Genomic DNA, 19,604 nt, shown 5'->3' on the forward strand with positions numbered 1-19,604 from the left:
AGCTGTGTTCCAAAGTGGTTGTACCATTTTGCATTCCCACCAGCAGGGTAGTTGAGTTCTAGCTCCTCCAAGTCCTTGCTAACACTTGGTATTGTCAGTCTTGTTTAATTTTAGCCACTCAAACACATATGTAGTGGTATCTCACAGTGGTTTTAATTTGTATTTCCTTCATGACTAATGATGTTGAGCATCTTTTCCTGTGCTTATTTACCATCTACAGGTACACCTCAGACATACTGCAGGTTCTGTTCCAGGCCACCACAATAAAGGGAATCCCGTGAATTTTTTGGTTTTCCAGTGCATATGAAAGTTATGTTTACACTATACCATAGTCTATTAAGTGTGTGATAGCATTATGTCTTTAATAAATATACACACCTTAATTAAAAAATACCTTATTGTTAAATAAAATTGCTAACCATCATCTGATCCTTCAGCGAGTTGTATCTTTTTCCTGGTTGAGCGTTTGAAATATTGTGAGAACTGCCAAAATGTGACAGATACACACAAAGGGAGCGAATGTTGTTGGGAAAATGGCACCAACAGACGGGCTTGACACTGTTGCCACAAACCTTCAATCTGTAAACACAATCTGCGAAGTGCAGTAAAGCAAAGCACAATAAAGTGAGTTCTTTGGTAAAGTGTGGATTCAAATCTTTTGCTTTGGGACTTCCCTGGTGGCACAGTGGTTAAAATCCGCCTGCCAACACAGGGGACACAGGTTCAAGCCCTGGTCCGGGAAGATCCCACATGCTGCGGAGCAACTAAGCCCGTGTGCCACAACTACTGAGCCTGTGCTCTAGAGCCCGCGAGCCACAACTACTGAGCCCACGTGTCACAACTATTGAAGCCCGTGTGCCTAGAGCCCATGCTCCGCAACAAGATAAGTTACTGCATTGAGAAGCCTGCGGACCGCAGCACCCCCCCCCGCCCCGACGCAACTACAGAAAGCCGCGCAACAACAAAGATCCAATGTAGCCAAAAATAAATTTAAAAAAACATCTTTTGCTTTTAAAAAATAGGTTTTTTTCCAGCTTTATTGAGATATAATTGACATAAAACATGTAAGTTTAAGGTATACAGTGTGATGATTTGATTCACATATATACTGTGAAATGATTACAACTAGTTGACACTTCCATCACCACACAAGTTGTTTCTTTTCTTTTTTAAAAAATTATTTTATTTATTTATTTTTGGCTGTGTTGGGTCTTCGTTGCTGCGTGCGGGCTTTCTCTAGTTGCAGCGTGTGTGGGCTTTTCATTGCGGTGGCTTCTCTTGTTGCAGAGCACAGGCTCCAGGTGTGCGGGTTTCAGTAGGTATGGCACCCGGGCTCAGTAGTTGTGGCTCGGGGGCTCTAGCGCACAGGTTCAGTAGCTGTTGCTACACAGGCTTAGTTGCTCTGCGGCATGTGGGATCTTCCCAGACCAGGGCTTGAACCTGTGTCCCCTGCATTGGCAGGCGGATTCTTAACCACTGTGCCACCAGGGAAGCCCAGGAGTTGTTTATTATTGTTGAGTTTTGGGACCCTGGATAAAAGTCCTTTACCAGATATGTGATTTGTACATAACTACTTTGCTATTATTTCTAATCTGTAGCTAACTCACAAATTCCAATACCCATCCCCCCACCTTGTTCAAATTACTTTTAACTGGGAGTTGTAAATAAACATGGTTTTCCAGAGGAAAAAAGTTATGAAAAGTACTTGGTGCATCATGTGTGCTCACTCCATCGTAGATATTATTATTCCTAATTCGGGCAATGGAATCATCTACAGGGCTCTCCAAAGGCTGGATGCAGGGTGGAGGGGGGTTGGTTGTGGTGAACAGCCATGGATTTGCTCCCTCTAGGCTCAGCTAGCTGCATGATGCTACCTCCTGATCTTGCCAGGGGCCTGGGGTTTCTCAACTATCAGATTAGAGTTAAAAGATAGAAAATGCCAGGGATTAGTAAGTAGGGGTCAAAACCTTTTTTTTTTTTTTTTTGGCTGCACTCTGCAGCATGCAGGATCTTACTTCCCCAACCAGGGATCAAACCACTGTCCCCAGCAGTGGAAGGGCAGAGTCTTAACCACTGGACCACCAGGGAAATCCTGAAACTTCTTGCTCTTTATGTTCTGACACCAATTCTCTGATACCAACCGTCCTACAATTCAATTCTTTAAAAAAATTTTTTAAATTTATTTTTGGCTGCGTCAGGTCTTAGTTTTGGCTGGGGGCTCAGTAGTTGCAGTGCGTGGGCTTAGTTGTCCTGCTGCACGTGGAGATCTTAGTTCCCTGACCAGGGATCGAACCCAGGTCCCCTGCAGTGGAAGGCGGATTCTTAACCACTGGACCACCAGGGAAGTCCCCTGCAATTCACTTCTGACATGAATTACCTGAGTTGGGGAAGACCCCACAAGTTAAGGAGTTCAATCACAAGTCCCGGGTCACCAGGCTACCCACATCTCTGTCCAACTTGGCTACAAATTCGGGGGTTCCCACAGCCCCCTTCAGGTTCAATGATTTGCTAGAATGACACACAGAACTCAGGAAAGTGCAATATTTATGATTACCAATTTATTTTAAAGGCTACTTTTAAATGAACAGCTAGATGAAGACATGCGTTGGGTGGCAAGGTCTGGAAGAGTCCTGAGCCCAGAAGCTTCACCCTGACCCGTGGAGTCAGGATGCATCACCCTCCTGTTACATTAATATGTTCACCAACCTGGTGGATTAACTGCTTTCCAAGGCTGCCTACTAATCCCAGTTATGGGTGATCTAGTTTATTCAGCCATTCACATATTGATGGTAATTTACTTCGTTTCCAGGTTTTTGCCATTACAAACAAGGCTGCAGTAAATGCAGTAGAAGACTTTGAACTCATTACATTATATAATCACATGCCTTGCTTTGGGGTGGATTCCCAGGACTTGGACTGCTACACTGAAAGAGTTTTTAAATTTTTCCTGCAAGGGGTACAATTTTAACAGGTAACAGAATACTTTCCAAAAAAGAATTCATAGTAGGTGTTAGCACCTTTTTTTTTTTCTATTTGATTGTTATTTAAAGATTTCTTATTATCACCTTAATTTGCACTCCCCTGCTTGGGCTGTTAGTACCTTTCATGTCTTTTTGGCTGTTTGGATTTGCTCTTCTGAGACTTGCCTATTCAGTGTTTGCTCATTTTCTCTTGTTTTTGTCTTTTTTCTAATTAGTTTTCAAGACTTCTTTGCATATTATAGATATTAGCTCTTTATCATATGTATGGCAAGTATATTTTCCTAATGTATTATTGTCTGTTGACTTCTATCATAGGTTTCTTTGGTAATCAAGTATATTTTTTCTTTATATTTTGAGTTTCCTGTCTTCATAAAGTCTCTACCCTTAGATGACCCTGATAATCTCCTAAGTTGTCTCCTGTTTTTTTTTTTTTTTTTTCGGTACGCGGGCCTCTCACTGTTGTGGCTCCTCCCGCTGCGGAGCACAGGCTCCGGACACGCAGGCTCAGCTGCCATAGCTCACGGGCCTATCTGCTCCGCGGCATGTGGGATCTTCCCGGACCGGGGCACGAACCCACGTCCGCTGCATCGGCAGGCGGACTCTCAACCACTGCGCCACCAGGGAAGCCCTATCGTGTCTGTTTTATTGTTTAGATTTAGGACTCTATACCATTTACTAGCTAAATCTTTTCCTTACTGAATTGAAATACCACCTTTTTGGCAGGTATTGTAGGGAATCAATTTCCAGACTCTATTCTGTTGCACTAATCTGTTTTTCCTACAACAATAACACATTGTTTCATTACTGTCTTTTATACTGTGTATTATCTGGAAAGGCAAGCTAAGCCTCAATCTCGTTTACAAGTTTCCCCACTATTTTCAGTTATTTTATATGACTTAAAGATGATTTAATCAGCCCCAACCTCGTTGGGATTCTAATCAAAATGCACTATGTATGTAAACTAATTTTGGAATTGACAACTTCATATTGCTTTCCACGTAAGATATATGTACCTCCATCGGCTCAGATATCATTCTTAATCCGTCAACAAGACTATTTCATAGCTTTTGTTTTTTCCACTTTAATTTTTTTCAAAAGCAGGAAGTCCCCTTTTACCTGAGTTGTCAACGAATCTGGTTTACCCGCCCGCGCCAGCCCCTCCCCCGTCCCTCGGTTCCGGGTTACCAACGGAATCGAGGACTGACGTCACCAAGAGCTTCCGCGTCGGACCCGAGGACCGAAGCTGAAGCCAGGTGCTGGGGGCGGGTTTTGCGCCAACTACGCATGCGCACTGCTGCTCCGTTCCCCGCGACCCTAAATCTCCTTCGCCCGGACTTCTGCGCTGCGACCTCGCGCTTAAACCCAGCGAAACTACTCCCCGGGGGAAGGGAGTAGACTAAAGAATCGAACCAGCGACAGCCAATCCCATGACACTACGACGCAACCGAGTTTGATTGACTCCATCAACTCCAGCCAATGGGAGAGCTCTTGGCCCCAAACGTCACAGAGTTTGCCCCACCCTATCCCCTCCCTTCTGGACTCCGAGCTCAGTTCGCGCAGTAACAAATGAAGTGCGCGCTGCGACACCTCTCAGCTCTCCAGGCTCAGCCGCCATTTCCTCGCCTGGCCTAACGGTCCGGCCAATCCCAGCGCGCATCGAGAAGGGCTAAGGCTCCGCCAATCGGAGGCCGCCGATTTCGACCCCTTGCCTCGGCCCGGCCCAATCCAGGCTCCGGCCCCGTCGCCCCCGACCCGCCCCCGCGGCGCCCTCTCTCCTCCCTCTTTGTGCGTCTCGCGCCGCCGCCGCCGCCCGCCGCGTGAGAGGACGGGCTCCGCGCGCTCCGCGGCAGCACAGTCAGGTCCCCTCCCCCCAGAAGATTCGCGAAGGAGAAACCGCCGCCGAAGAGGAGCCGCCGGTGCCGGTCCCTGGGGGGCGCCATGGCGACCGGAGCGAACGCCACGCCGCTGGGTAAGCTGGGCCTCCCTGGCCCCAAAGGGGGCTTCGAGCCGGGGCCACCGCCTGCCCCCGGGCCTGGGACGGGGCTGCTGGTGTCCGGGCCGCCGCCGCCCCCGCCCGTGGGCTCGGTGGGGGCCCTGACCGCGGCCTTCCCCTTCGCGGCGCTGCCGCCGCCGCCCCCGCCGCCCCCGCCGCCGCCCCCCCCGCCTCCCCAGCAGCCGCCGCCGCCCTCCCCGGGCTCCTCGTACCCGTCGCCGCAGCCGCCCCCTCCGCCGCCGCTCTACCAGCGCGTGTCGCCACCGCAGCCGCCACCCCAGCCGCCGCGTCAGGACCAGCAGCCGGGCCCGGCCGGTGGCGGAGGAGGTGAGTCGGGCCGAGAGAGCGCGACAGGCGCTGCGCGGATGGGCCCGGCCGGCTGAGGGGCGCGCGGCGGCGGCGACGGCGGCTGCACGCGGCTGGGGCGCGCGCGCACGGGGAGACCCGGGCGGAGGCGCCACGGGGCGCGCGGCCGAGTCCTCGGGCCTCGAGTGCGCACGCGCGTTAGGGGTGGGGGCCTGGCGGGAGGAAGTTTGTTGCGCGCAGGCGCAGTGTGGCGGCCGGGCTTCGCGGCCAGCCTGAAAGCCTAGGTGGGGGGGACTCTCTGTTGCTCTCCATCCTGGTGTAGGGGAGAGGTGTGGAGGGGGTCGAGTGAGTGAATGGGGTGTTGGGTGTGCAAGTCTGGAGGGTGTGAAAGGGTCAGTTGATGACGCGGAGCGTCCTTTTCCTGGTTGTAGAAGAGTCCTAAAGGGAGAAAAGTACCCAGAGTAGCTCTTCGACTGCTACAGTAAGGCAGGGTTTTCACTACAGAGAACCAAAGAGGTTGAAAGTCTTCAGAGGATGGTTGGGTCTGATTTTTTTGTGGCTGTTTTTGGGGGAGGAAATTCTGTACGTTTTCTAATCTCCCTTTGTCTACCTAAGAAATGTGACATGCCTTCTCCTCTTGAGGCGTTCCCCCTAGGTCTGGCCCCTGAGAAGAACACTTTTGTGTACTGAATGCTAGGGAGTTTCTGCCTGTGTACTGGAGAAGGAGGATTTGGCTGTTTTTGTATAGCTTGTTCCTTGTTGAACTTTTGATGCATCTTTTAGACACTAAATGTCCAACTGGCCGGGAAAATTGAATGCTGATTTCTGAGAAATTTCTGAGAAAAAAGTGATCTTGTGGAAGAATCCAGTTTTTTCAGTTAGTAACTATAGGTTTAGTTGTGTTTTGGCCCCCTTAGACAGGTGGCTGATGGGGAGGTGGGAGGAGCCAGCAGGTCCCAATATTGCTTTACAGGCTTGTCTGAGTGTTTAGTCTACTCTTATTTTCTCTGGGGCTGTTAAGGTGTTTATGGACAACCACGTAGTATATTATCTTCTCAATATTTTATTTTACTACTTGAAACTTTATGCATTGAGATTTGTTACCTTGTTTACGTACTTCACAGAATTTCTGTGGGCAAAAATTATAAATGTGAAATGTTAACTTTTCAGACCCAGGTCCAGGTCCCCTTCTAGTGGCCATGTCTCTTGACTTCTCAGGTTTGTCTTCCATTCTTTGCCATTTCCATTTTAGGTCAAGCTCTCAGTTTCACAGTCTGCTGAGGTTGTGTGTAATAATCATAAGCATCCTAAACTTCTGTTGGCACTTTGTCTGCTAGTTTATATTTGCATCTGATGAACTTTATTTCTTTTAGACTTTCCCAGTAAGAAGCGGAAGAGGAGCCGCTGGAACCAAGACACAATGGAACAGAAGACGGTGATTCCAGGAATGCCTACAGTTATCCCCCCTGGACTTACTCGGGAACAAGAAAGAGCTTATATAGGTAAATACACGTTCTGCACCCAAATGCATTTTCGGATTGTTACTATTCTGAGCAACATTTTATCTGTTGAAAGTTTGGGACTTTAAAGTTTTCTCTTTTTTGAGAGGAGGTATGGTCAGGTGTACTTGCGACTTTGGTATAATCTATCAGTTTTTGCTCTGTGAGTCCTGCATTTGTAGCTCCTTGTTTTGGTCTGTTGGTAACAGCAGTGTTCTCCATGAGTGCCAGGAGGGTAGAGGGGCCCACTTAGGAGTGAGAATAGTCCCCAGTCCAGCACCCCACCCCACCCTTTTCAGCTGCTGTTCATTGCCAGTTGATGAGGTGAGTGTTTTATGCCTCTCTGGACACGGCCCCACTGGAGAACACTGCAGGTATTGTAAACCAAGTACCTTTTTCACAGCATGGGCTTTCACCATAATTTCATATTCCTCCCTTCCCTAAAATGTGGTCTTTTATTTTTTATAGGTACTTCCTAAAAGGGAAAAAAAAGCTCAGTTTAATCAAAAAGTGGTTCTGAAAGTGTGTTTACAGTGCACCCCTTTTTTACCATTTTGTTGAATTTAACCTTTCCTTTAGCATCTTTTCTGGTTTGGTCTTTTGTGGAGAGCTGTCTTGAAATGAGGGCTCTTGGGTTTACTACTAAAGAACTCTGCAGGGAAAGGGATACTGCTTGGATATGGAATAATGAGGTGGTTAGGATAAAATATCTTAACTGTTGAGAAATTTTGAGAAGTAAGAATGTCCACAGTAGAAATGAAATTAACCTCAAAATTACCTTTTTTTTAAATACAAGGTTATTAATGCAAGTTTTACCTTTATTTATGTACTTGTGCAGGTGTCTCAAAAAAGTTCACTTGATAAACATTTCTTACTAACCAAGTAAACATCCCCTTTGGAGTAAATTAGGGCAGACGCCTCCTAGACCCGTGAGGTTGTGGCCTTCACGAATAAAAAAAACTTCAAGGCCGTTGTTCTTGAGGATCTTAATCTCTTGTGTTTCTAGATTGCTGAGAATTTTGAGGTGTTGGAATTGTCTGTCTCTTTTTTACAATACTAATAATTCTCTCCCCACTGTTCAACCTACTCCCACCCATCCCTTTATGTCTCATATTTGACTGGTCTGGGTCTTGATAACCTTATGAAAATGTTCCTAGTGGAGTGATATCCCAAGGACACAAGCAGATGTAGAAAATGGGAAAAACAAACTCATTCTTTACATCTCCCGCTCTCTTCCCTTGGAGGGAGTTAATGCTCTGGGCCCTAAGGGCTGTTTATAGCTATAATCAAAGTAGAGAGAATGAGAGCCTAGGTTACTGTAGGTCTCTGCTCCAAGGAAGATAGCAGCCTTTTGATTTAAGTGCCAACAATTTCCTCAGATCAGATCCCACACCCCTACAGTCCAGTTAAGATGACTGCCTATCTCCATGAAGGTGACTTTCACCTTGAGCTGTTGAGCTAATACTTGACTGCCAAGTCAGAACATTTCTGGCATAAAAGAGCTTAGGGGCCCATGTGTGTCTTATTGCATTTCTGTCTTTCATGGTACATACTGCCTTGTACAGAATGCCCCCAATATCTTCTCTTGATATTAATGTGGATTTTCATTTCTTCAGAGTTTGAGTGGCTGTGTGATATATCCCTGTAGGATGTATTTAAAATTAGAAGGGTGTCTGGGGTTAGACATGCATTAATTCTTGGAGCAAACTCAACTTTAACCCAACCCAGTAAAACTTGCCCTTATTTAGAAGTATCTGTTTACAACACTCAGATGCTACAAAGGTAAGAAACAGGTGGTCTTCAGCATGCCGAAGAAAGTGGTTTGGCTATGCAGTGCCATTATCTTGAGAAATCATCCGGGTAATATTTCCCTGGAATCACTGAACTTTTGTGAAACCCTCATCTCTCTTTTTCACATACAGCCTCATTTGTCAAGGTCTGAGGGCCACACATACTGTCCTTGACCCACACTTTTCATCCTCTGCACCCCTACTTTTACTCCCTGCATAAGGAGCAAGTCTAAAAACAGACTTCTTGCATCTTAACGGTTACTGGTTTATTAAGGTATATGGATTGTCATAAAATTTGAACAAGAAACAACAGGTATTGGAAGATCCTTTGGATCTGGTTTTACACAAAGAGTTATGTACAAACTTATATGAGATTGTTGAATTGGTTATTAAATGTCTTATTTAAGGAATTTTAAGCCTGGTATCAATGAAAATGATCTTTGCTTAACTGGTGTTTTTCCTTGTCCCATGTTAATTGAGTCTCATTTTGGGTTATGTTTAATATTTAATGAAGGAAAAATAAACTCTAAGAGTCTTGCACTCAAGAATGTAATTTGGTGGGAACAGGATACTGGTGATAACGTGGTTTAGTTCTGGGTACCAATTGTATAGCAAGCCTTGGTGGGGACGGAGAGGTGAGACACCTCCTAATAATTGCTTTGATGTTAGCCTTAGCGAACAGTCTATACTGCTAACCCCTCTTCCAACAAATTGTTTGCTTCCTTAAGTGATAACCATTTTGAAGTGAAAGATACTTATAGATGTAAATGGACTCCTGCCAATAGGTGGTTGGGGTTTTTGCCTCAATGTGTTCACTGATCAGTCGTCCCTTTCAAAGTCTCCGAGTTCTTCATGCTTGTTGTTGAGATTTGAGATGTTTTTTGGTAACATTGTCTTTTTTCCATCCTTTTTTTTTCTTTCCTAACCTGGTTTCTTCCAGTGCAACTGCAGATAGAAGACCTGACTCGTAAACTGCGCACAGGAGACCTGGGCATCCCCCCTAACCCTGAGGACAGGTTGGGAAACAGTTTTAACCAGCTGACAGTAACGCTTTTACCTTTTTCTCAATACGTTTTACTGGTGGCAACATGTTGTGTCAGTTCAATAAAATCCTAGTAAGAAGACTGGTACTGTGACCATTCTGGGAACTAGAGTGTAAATTAGCAGTATATATGGTCAGTCATCAGTTAGAAAATTGGAATGAAATTTAATTACTAGCAGAATCGAAAGTTACAGGAAAACGGACAACCGGTTTTCATTTGGTAAGCCTGTAGATTTTTAACCTGATTTACCCACCGGTAGGGACAGTGAGGTGGCCCGTTAACCAGCTGTTTCAGTACCTGCTTTGGCTGACAGCCCACGTGTAAAGTTTTCCTCACAGGTACTACACAATGTAGGGAATAAGAATATTTTTGAACATCACTGAATCTGAGAAGGCCAGAAATTCATTCTGGTTAGCTCATTGCTGCAGTCTCTTGCTCATGGTTTTGACATGGTTTTAAAGTAGACAAGATTCTAACCAACTTCCTTCACTGCCAGTTAATTTTCAGCCTTGGCCATTGCCTGGGGGTGTTGGGAGGGGCCAGAATATTCTCACCTGTTTTGGGAAGGCAAGCAACCAACCCTAAATTACTTTTTTTTTTTTAAGGGAGTGTGGTCTTCAAACAGCTGTGGTCTTGTCATTTCAGTTTATGATTTCTCTCACCTCTGAAAAGTAAAAAGTCTGAGGGAAATGAACTTTTTAAACAGGAATTTTATTGGCAGGTTAATATTTGAGCAGCTAAAATCTGGTCCATTTAATAGAAGGGCAGTATGCCTCCCTCTCAGTGAAGTTTCTCTTAGTGCATGCAGCATAGTTCAAAACACTTTGCTTTAAAAAAGTAGTGTTTTGGGTTTTGTTACCCATTTTAATAACTTGTTAAATCAGGAAGATGATGTAATGGTTTTAGAAGCCACTCACTTAAGCATCTTTCTGCTGCCCTTTGTCAGGAAACAAATTAACTTATTTCTCCATATTGACGCTTTTAATTTTATTTAATTAAATTTATTATTTTTTCACCAGTAGATTTTGGTTGGAGGGTTGTATTATGTTTTATATTTTGACTTTTTTTTTTTAAGATTTGAATTATAGGTTGTAGACCACAACTGTTAGTGCCTTTTTGGCCTTTTTCCCTTTAATAACATGTCTACAGGTTACCAGGCAATTCCTCAAAAAGTTGAATTTTTAACAAACCTTTGCTTCCTGGAGAATTTGGATTAGAAACTAGATGTTCTATAATACAATGCCTATTCAAAGCGAAGAAGTTGGGCCAATCTGACCTCTAGAATATTGGCTTTTGCCTTTCACTTCCACAATTTGGAAAGAGGTTCACTGTTGCGGGGCTTTTAAATGACCAATTTGGTGCTGGTAAAACTGGTGATTAGCCAGAAATGCTTAATCTAGACAGCTATGAATGAGGTGGGAATTAGAAACGTCAAACATGTTAGAAATAAAAACAGAGCAGAGTTTTTTTTTCTCCCTTGTATTCAGTTTGAAAGAGGCCTTAATTAATGCCTTATGGTTTTGCTTTGAAAGAACCCAGGTTGGAGGGAAATGATATGAGTTTCTTACTAAGATTATTTCTTAAGAAGGTGTATTCTCAGTATGAAGCCACTTTATGCCATTTTGATTTTGCTCAAGTTGCACAGTTAAAAATGCTTTAAAATCTCTTATAGACTTAAATGTGTAAGATGATAGTCTAATAAGCTGGGGTATGTTTGTTTTTGTTCACTATTATTGGATTGTGCTAACAGTTTATACAAATGCTAGAAACGGAGGTGTCATTTAGCCGTCATTAGCCATGAACAAACCTGACCTTTTATTCCATCGTGTGTGTAACGTGGTATGACATGGTTCCCTTTAGGCTGAAGACAGTGGGAGCAGCCGAGTTCAGTCCTTGCTCTCCAACTAGGCAAGGTTCTCTCAACTAAATCAAGGGTATAGGAGTCTTTGACTACTTTCAGGATGTTTTTAAAATAACCTGATCCACATGGTCTCTTCCCTTCTTGCAGCTGCTACTAAATTTTCATTCAGAATATCAAGCTATGGTCCTTTTTGTAATCTTAACTCAGAATTCTAGGAGTGTAACTTTTCTTTTTTTTTTTTTTAATTACCGCAAAATCCAGCTGTGGTAAACTGACCATTTTATCATTACTATTTTTTACTTGTAGCAACAGCATTTTACTCCTTAAAAAAAGAGAGAGAGAAAATCTGCTTTCTGGACTTGTAAACTCTGGTGGAGAATCATAGGTTTTCCCCTTGCTGTTTGCAGGTTCAGACCCTAGACAAGTACTTGACCAAATCTGCATTTGCAGCCTCTCACAGAAGCTGCTTTAGCAATTTAACCGTTTTCTCTACCCAGACTCCCCAACCTCGAACAGCCAGAAAACAGGTTGACCTCCTGGGCCTTGGACACAGCCAGCCAGGCCATTGAAGGAAAAGCAGAGACGAAGCCTTGAACCATCTCTCTCCATTGTGGGGGCCAAGTAGCTGCAGTAGCCTTGAGTCCCAGTTGCATTGGGTTAAAGAGCTCAGACTTACTATGTGGTAGGGGTGTAGACTCTCTTCCTGATAGGACATGAGCTCTGCAAGAGTTAACGTTTTATCTAAACTTGGGGTTTCCGTGGTTCATAAAGTTGTAATGTTATTTTTTTTTCAAATGAAAGCAAATTCATATCTGGCAAGAAGACTCCAGAGGATGATACTGTCCTTGCCATTTACAATCTAGAGATTTTCCCCCAGAAGGACAGACTTTTTTTCCCTCTTACTTTTAGAAGCAAAACTACTTTTTTCTTTCTCACACACACCCCAGTCCCCCTAATGCTAAGCCAGCTTCCACCTCCTCATTCCACACGATCGTGAATAGCACACGTTATGGTCGGTTCCTCCGAAGAGTGTTGAGTTAGGGTCTGAGAGGCAGAGGGGCTGGGGAAGACTTATTTTAGCCCGTGTGGGAATGAGAGAAAAGTGAAGGCAGAACAGTGATGGTGGTCTGTTTCCCACAGGTCCCCTTCCCCTGAGCCCATCTACAATAGCGAGGGGAAGCGGCTTAACACTCGCGAGTTCCGCACCCGCAAAAAGCTTGAAGAGGAGCGGCATAACCTCATCACGGAAATGGTTGCCCTCAACCCTGATTTCAAGCCACCTGCAGATTACAAGTAAGTGGGGGCCAGGTGATCTGGGACAAGGACACCTGCGGATTAGGTGTGGTCTGGTAGAGCAATTTTGGTACTAATCTCTTACTCCTTACCCCCAGTCACCTGTAATTAACAAGTGGTGTCGGGTTAGTTCTAGAAGAGCTGTCGATTTGTGTCATCTTGGAAGTGTGCAGAGTCTATGAGTCTTTTCTTTCTTAGACCTCCAGCAACACGTGTGAGCGATAAAGTAATGATTCCACAAGATGAGTATCCAGAAATCAACTTTGTGGGGCTGCTGATTGGGCCCAGGTGAGTAACTACTATCCTGTGGAATATAGAATTCCTAAGGACCTGGGAGATGTGTCTGTCTTGTGCCTGTTTGGGTGCCACTGGTGGCTTATCTTCCTGTTTTTGGTAGGATGTTCACTTTGGCTGAGTGCATGCCTTTTTGTGAGAAAATCTCTTTTAACTTCCCCATTTCACCGCAGGGAAGTCAGATCTTGAGGATTGCTGTGTCTGTGACCTTAACTTAGAGATCATGGAGCTCTTGGTGGGAAAATCCCATTCTCTGCACTCATGGTTTCCTTCCAGTGCCCAGCGAGCCACTCTGGCGTGTGAATTTGTGTGTCAGGTATGACAATGGTGTTTTCTGCCTTTGACAGAGGGAACACCTTGAAGAACATAGAGAAGGAGTGTAATGCCAAGATCATGATCCGGGGGAAAGGCTCTGTGAAAGAAGGGAAAGTCGGGCGCAAAGATGGCCAGATGCTGCCAGGAGAAGATGAGCCGCTTCATGCCCTGGTTACTGCCAATACCATGGAGAATGTGAAGAAAGCAGTAGAACAGGTGAGGGAGCCAGAAAGGAAGCCTCTAGCCAGAATTCTAGGTGGTGTCCCAGGACTTACATAACTGTGCCCGTTGCATCTCCACCAGATAAGAAACATTCTGAAGCAGGGTATCGAGACTCCTGAGGACCAGAACGATCTACGGAAGATGCAGCTTCGAGAGTTGGCTCGTTTGAATGGGACCCTTCGGGAAGATGATAACAGGTGTGTATGTGATTAGTTTAGAGGGGAGTGCACAGAGACCTGAAGAACCTATGGAAGAAGGGTGATTGGCCATAGCCCTTCAGGTGACTTTTTTCTGTCAACAGGATCTTAAGACCCTGGCAGAGCTCGGAGACCCGCAGCATTACCAATACCACAGTGTGTACCAAGTGTGGAGGGGCTGGCCACATTGCTTCCGATTGCAAATTCCAAAGGTGAGGGTTTCCTGGTAGCCCGTGGTATACAAGACAGTTCCTGTTAACCTGCAGACTCAAGAGAAGCTTTCTTTCTGTGAATGTGGTCTGTAATGGTGTGATCGAAAACCCGGAATGATTAGAAACAGCTGATGGAAAACATCCCTATTTTATTGCTTATCTTGAGCCCAGGGAAACTGGAAAACTTTCCTTCTGGGTATAGGTGTTTTCACAGTGGCTTAATGTTAACTGCCATTTGTTGCTTAAGGTGGGTATAAGAAGACAGCAATCCTGTGCAGTTCCGACCAGTTGCGAACCAGCATTTGATAGCAATGTTTTTCTACTTTGGGTGGCAAATATAAAAAGCTTTGTTAAGGAAGTTCTGGCAGTTGCTCCGGTCTTGGCATAGATGTTCCTTCCCTCAGACCTGGAATGTAGAAATTGATGAAACTTGCTATTGTAGAAAAACCTGTGCTTTCCTGGCTGGCGTGGTTGGCTCTGGTCTGGTGCTTCCTCTCTCCTCTGTGCCTGCCCTAAGGGTCTCTGCTGTGGCAGAGGTACATGTAATCCCAGTGGCAGAGCTGGGCATGGAACTGAAAAGCTGATGAGACTATTTTGAGGAAGGGGTTAGAAAGGGTGACTGAATTCCTCAGAACTTTCTCTGTGTAAATTTCTCAGAGTAAAGGTTTCTATCTTAAGGAGGGTTTTTTCCTTTTCTGTTTTTGTGTCCCCCACCCCACCTTCAGGCCTGGTGACCCCCAGTCAGCTCAGGATAAAGCGCGGATGGATAAAGAATACTTGTCCCTCATGGCCGAACTGGGGGAGGCACCTGTGCCCGCATCTGTGGGCTCCACCTCTGGGCCTGCCACCACACCCCTGGCCAGTGCACCTCGGCCCGCTGCTCCCGCCAGCAATCCACCTCCACCGGTGAGCTTCAAGGGCTGGTTCTTACAGCCTGGCCCCCCTTGTCTTCTGAAGAGACTGGGGGAACGTGGCCAGGTGCTTTGGGTAGAACAGGTGGACATGGGCGGCAACATTGTTCTTTCGGGACGTCAGGAATGTTTGGGGACCTCTCAGTTTGGGGAAGATCTTGTCCTTGTGTCCTGGTCCTGTGGCATAGCCGAAAGAACAGTGTTGCCACCAGGGGGAGCAGGCAGGGACGCTGGCGGGAAATGCTCTCACGTAGTCTCTCATGTCCACTACCCAGAGCCGCCCACCCTGGATGAATTCTGGCCCGTCAGAGAGTCGGCCCTACCATGGCATGCACGGAGGTGGCCCTGGTGGGCCCGGAGGTGGCCCGCACAGCTTCCCACACCCGTTACCCAGCCTGACGGGCGGGCACGGTGGACATCCCATGCAGCACAACCCGAATGGACCCCCTCCTCCTTGGATGCAGCCGCCGCCACCACCGATGAACCAGGGCCCCCACCCACCTGGGCACCATGGCCCTCCTCCAATGGGTAAGTAAGTGTCAGACCAGAAACCTTGGGGCTTTGGGATAAGAAAGGGTTTGTATCGTCACTGCACACTGGAAGCAGGTCTCAGAGCCGTCGGGTATTGGTACTGAGTCTCTTGCCAAGGCTTGGGCTCCAGGCCAGGAAGAAGGTTCCGTCCTGGTTCAGGGAGGGACTTCTGTGTGGGGTAGGCACAAGCCTGCTGCTTAGAGGCGGAGTCCCAGAACTGCTCTTGTGCGGGTAGTGATTGCAAGCTGTGCGGCTAAGCTGCTGGTGGGGCGGCATCCTCCCTGGCCAGTTCCAATGTCCTGCTAAGTTCCTGCTCTTTCCTTCCATCAAGATCAGTACCTGGGAAGTACGCCTGTGGGCTCTGGGGTCTATCGCCTGCATCAAGGAAAAGGTAATGGAACCTGGCCGTTTGCTCACTTTGGGGTGTCGCCTCCCAGGCCTGGGAGTGAGTGGGGGCTCTGTTGCAAATCCCTCTCTTCCACTGAGGCCTCACCCTTGTCTCCACCTGGCTGCAGGTATGATGCCGCCACCACCTATGGGCATGATGCCGCCGCCGCCGCCGCCTCCCAGTGGGCAGCCTCCACCCCCTCCCTCTGGTCCTCTTCCCCCATGGCAGCAGCAGCAGCAGCAGCCTCCACCGCCCCCTCCGCCCAGCAGCAGTATGGCTTCCAGTACCCCTTTGCCATGGCAGCAAAGTGAGTGGAATATTTTGGGCTTGTGGGGGTGGGTGGGATTGCGGGGGAGGGGGCTGAGAGGAATGAGAGACCCTGGCAGACAGGCAGGCAGACACCTTGGGGTGAGACTCTGGTCTCTGCTGCAGGGTAAACAGAAGGGCCTTGTGGCCCCCGGGGGCCTCGGGGAGGAGAGCTGACGTTTGGTGTGGTTGTGTCTGGGGAGAGGTTTGGGGGGGCCTGGAGGGGAGCCGCCATCATAGGTAGGGTGCCAGAAGTCCAGGCTGTGCTGGGTGAGCTGCTGGCTGGCCCAAGCCTACGCGTTAGGCCCGGGTTGGGGTGGTGCATGCCTGCTCTGCAGAGGGATGTGATTGGGGCCTGAGAGACTGCGGGGATGGGATCGGGGGCAGCGGGGAGAGTAGCTGTGGCCTTGAGGTTGAATGTGCCGTTCGGTGGTGGCGGCGGATGGGCGGAGGGATGTCAGAGCCGGTTCTTGTGTCTGGTACCTTCCCCTCAGCCCTTCCAGGGGCATTGGTGACAAAGGGCTTACTCTGTTAAGCCTAGAGACCTTGAGGCTGACCCCAGGGTAGTCCTGCCCACCCCTCCACCCCCATCGCCAGGACAGCCCTGCCCGCCCGCCCCCCACCACCGTACCGCATGCCAAGCCAGGAGCAGGCGTCCCTCGCCCCCCCATCCCAAGGCAGCAGCCGCAGAGAGCCGCGGTGTGCCCCCGCGCGTGTGACCTTGGGCTTCTTTACCACCCCAGATACGACGACTACCACCACGAGCGCTGGCACAGGGTCCATCCCGCCATGGCAACAGCAGCAGGCGGCTGCCGCAGCTTCTCCAGGAGCCCCTCAGATGCAAGGCAACCCCACTATGGTGCCCCTGCCCCCAGGGGTCCAGCCGCCTCTGCCGCCCGGGGCCCCTCCCCCTCCGCCGCCTCCGCCGCCTGGTTCCGCCGGCATGATGTATGCCCCGCCCCCTCCTCCTCCGCCTCCCATGGACCCTTCTAACTTTGTCACCATGATGGGCATGGGGGTGGCGGGCATGCCACCCTTCGGGATGCCTCCAGCTCCCCCACCGCCTCCACCACAGAACTAGACTCGGTTTTTTAAGAAAATATATATTATATATAGAGAGAATTGGTCTCGTTTAAACACACGCCGAACCTCGCCATATGGAGCCAGACATTGGGACGCACGCATGTGATTGTGTGCACGCATGTGTGTGTGTGCACGCACCGGGCTGGGCCAAGCGACTGAGGCCTCGCTTAGGAATGGGCAGGTGGTAGTAGGGGCGCCAGCTTGGGCTCTCCTGGCGCCCCGTAGCATCGAGTGTCTTCTTTGTCTTCTTTCTCTCCTCACCCAAATCCCTTTGCCTCTCCCCAAACCGGGCCGCCAGGATCCCTCCCCGCGGCGGCGATGGCCCGAGCCATGAGAGTGAGGACTTTCCGCGCCCATTGGTGACCCTTCCAGGCAGACAGCCTCAGCAGCGCCCCTGGTGGACAGGATGGTTCGGCAAAGCAGCCTGAGTTATTTTTATGGACGGAATCGGAACACGCTGGCTCCATATTGTGAAATTTTTTATTAATTTTTTCTTTTTCCTTTGTTATTTCCTTATCTTTTCCTTTCTTCAGACTCCGTCCAAGGAGATGCTCTCCCCGGTCTTCTGCTGCAATTAGATTCCTTTCCCTTTTTCATTCCTCGTTCTTCTCTTTCTAAGGAGAGAGGAACAAATGGTTCTTAGGCAAAGGCTTTTGGCCACCAGTGTCAGGCTAGTGGGGGGTTCCTTTGGTTCTAAGATTTTCAAGGTGCCATAGTCGCCCTGAGATTTTTTTTCCCCTAATTTTAAGCGTGGGGTTTTGTCTCTGTCACCTTTGTAGACTGGCGGGTTGACCCCCAGGTCCAGGGTCCATTTCCGTCCTGGCATCCCTGCCAGCAGTCGGGGCCACCTATGCTGCCGTGGGCTTGTCTGCCAGCCAGGAGCGCCCTTTCCACGCCCCTGAGCACCTGAGCTGCCTCAGATTCCATTTGTTCCTCTCTTTCCTGGAAGGTTTCCTTTTCAAATTTATTTTAGTCCCAAATGTCAGTGTTTTGCAGTGTCTAGGGGTTTGAGCCCTTTGTTTTCCATTCTGCTTCTTTTTTTCCTCCTTCCTCTTAATGGTGTGATTATGTTGATAATAATGTATAATGCGCGTTCTCTTCACTGGTTTATCTGCAGAAATTTCTCTGGGCTTTTTTTTTTTTTTTTTTTTTTTTTTTTTTTTTTTTTGGTGTATGATTCAACACTGCGTTAAAGGGGGATGTTCCATTGAATAAAAGAGCAGTGTGGTTTTCTGGGTCTGTTTATTTCCTTTTCTTTTAAATCCCCTCTGCCACCATCAGCACCAGCACCAGTTACCTTACCTGCATTCAGCTCCTGGCCATACTTGTCCTTTTCTTCCTGGAGAGCCTCTGGGACCTTCATTAAGGAAGCCCCCATCTACCTCCCTGTGTAGTTTTGCTGAGGGAAGCTGGTGTGTGGGCGGCCCCACCTCCTCCCTCTGCCTTAGTAGTTAATGGCTGAGAACCTGGTGACCCCCTCCCTGGTCTCTCTTTTCGAAGGCCTTTCCCTGGGGCTTGGACCTCCCCATGCAATGAGCTCCAGTTGTGATTTGTACTTGGAAGCTGCCACCTGACTGTGAGGTCCTGGGCCTAGGGAGGCATCGGCACTAAAGGTCAAGCCAACTAATCCTGCCTGTCAGGCTCAGAGCTGCTAAAGTTAAAACCGTCAAGTGGCTTTTTCTCTCTCTGCTGGTGACTCGCAGCCTGCCACACTGCAGGCTTCGGGGAGAGGTGGGGCAGGAGAAGGGGACTCACCTTGTGCTTTGTAAGCACTTCACAGAGGGTCTCAGGCTGTTTTGGTCTTTGGTGTCTGGGGTGGTGGATAGGGCCCATGGTGGCACCAGAAAAGTACATCTCAGGACATAACATGGGGCAGTGAGGGTCTTGTTCAGCTGCTGCTGCTTTGCTACAGTTCCCTTGGGGAGAGCTGCGCTGGGGCCTGCCCTTTCCCACTAGCTTTCCTTCCTTCCAGGAGGCTGAGGGACAGCAAGCTTCTGTTGCCCACGGCTCCTGGCCAGCGGGGACGGCACAACGCTGGCCTGGGCTGCTTTCCAGCTTCAGGCTGGGGCTGGCCGCTGCTGTTTTATCTGGAGCAGAGCCTTGCGTGTCTGGGCCCCATCCAGGGTGCCTGTGTTTGCTGTAGGCCCAGCAGGGGTTAATGAAGCCTCAGAACCCAGACCTGTTGCCTGGGTCTTCCTAAGCAAGCCCTAAACTTCAGTTGACTGAAAGGGAGCAGGGAGATCTTTTCTCTTTGTTCTTAGCTGACAGAATGGGGGCAGGGCCTGGGGCCTGGCAACTCTCTTTGACTTCGGCTTCATCTCATTGCTTCCCCCCAGAAGCTTGGTTTCCCTGGTGGGCTCATGGGGCAGTTAATTAGCT

The 19,604-nt window shown here is 48.3% G+C and overlaps 1 protein-coding gene across 14 annotated transcripts; it reads left to right on the plus strand.

The window, feature by feature from the left end:
• Nucleotides 1-4,504: 4,504 nt before the first annotated feature.
• SF1 (splicing factor 1) lies at nt 4,505-18,458 on the plus strand. Of its 14 annotated transcripts, none has more exons than XM_033415854.2 (14): nt 4,505-5,301; nt 6,654-6,782; nt 9,510-9,585; nt 12,614-12,766; nt 12,965-13,054; nt 13,408-13,591; nt 13,679-13,794; nt 13,899-14,006; nt 14,732-14,912; nt 15,172-15,445; nt 15,780-15,839; nt 15,964-16,143; nt 16,886-17,090; nt 17,524-18,458. In XM_033415854.2, exons 1-14 carry the CDS (start codon nt 4,920-4,922, stop codon nt 17,651-17,653), a joined length of 2,268 nt encoding a protein of 755 aa, XP_033271745.1. In that variant the 5' UTR covers nt 4,505-4,919; the 3' UTR covers nt 17,654-18,458. The 14 variants fall into 14 exon arrangements, with proteins under 14 accessions (XP_033271745.1, XP_033271738.1, XP_004264361.1 ...); XM_033415882.2 differs by having other exon boundaries at nt 4,508-4,950; nt 15,172-15,449; XM_004264315.4 differs by having other exon boundaries at nt 4,508-4,950.
• Nucleotides 18,459-19,604: the final 1,146 nt, after the last annotated feature.

Source organism: Orcinus orca, chromosome 8 (assembly GCF_937001465.1).
Source record: "Orcinus orca chromosome 8, mOrcOrc1.1, whole genome shotgun sequence".
NCBI classification, from domain to species: Eukaryota; Metazoa; Chordata; class Mammalia; order Artiodactyla; family Delphinidae; genus Orcinus; species Orcinus orca.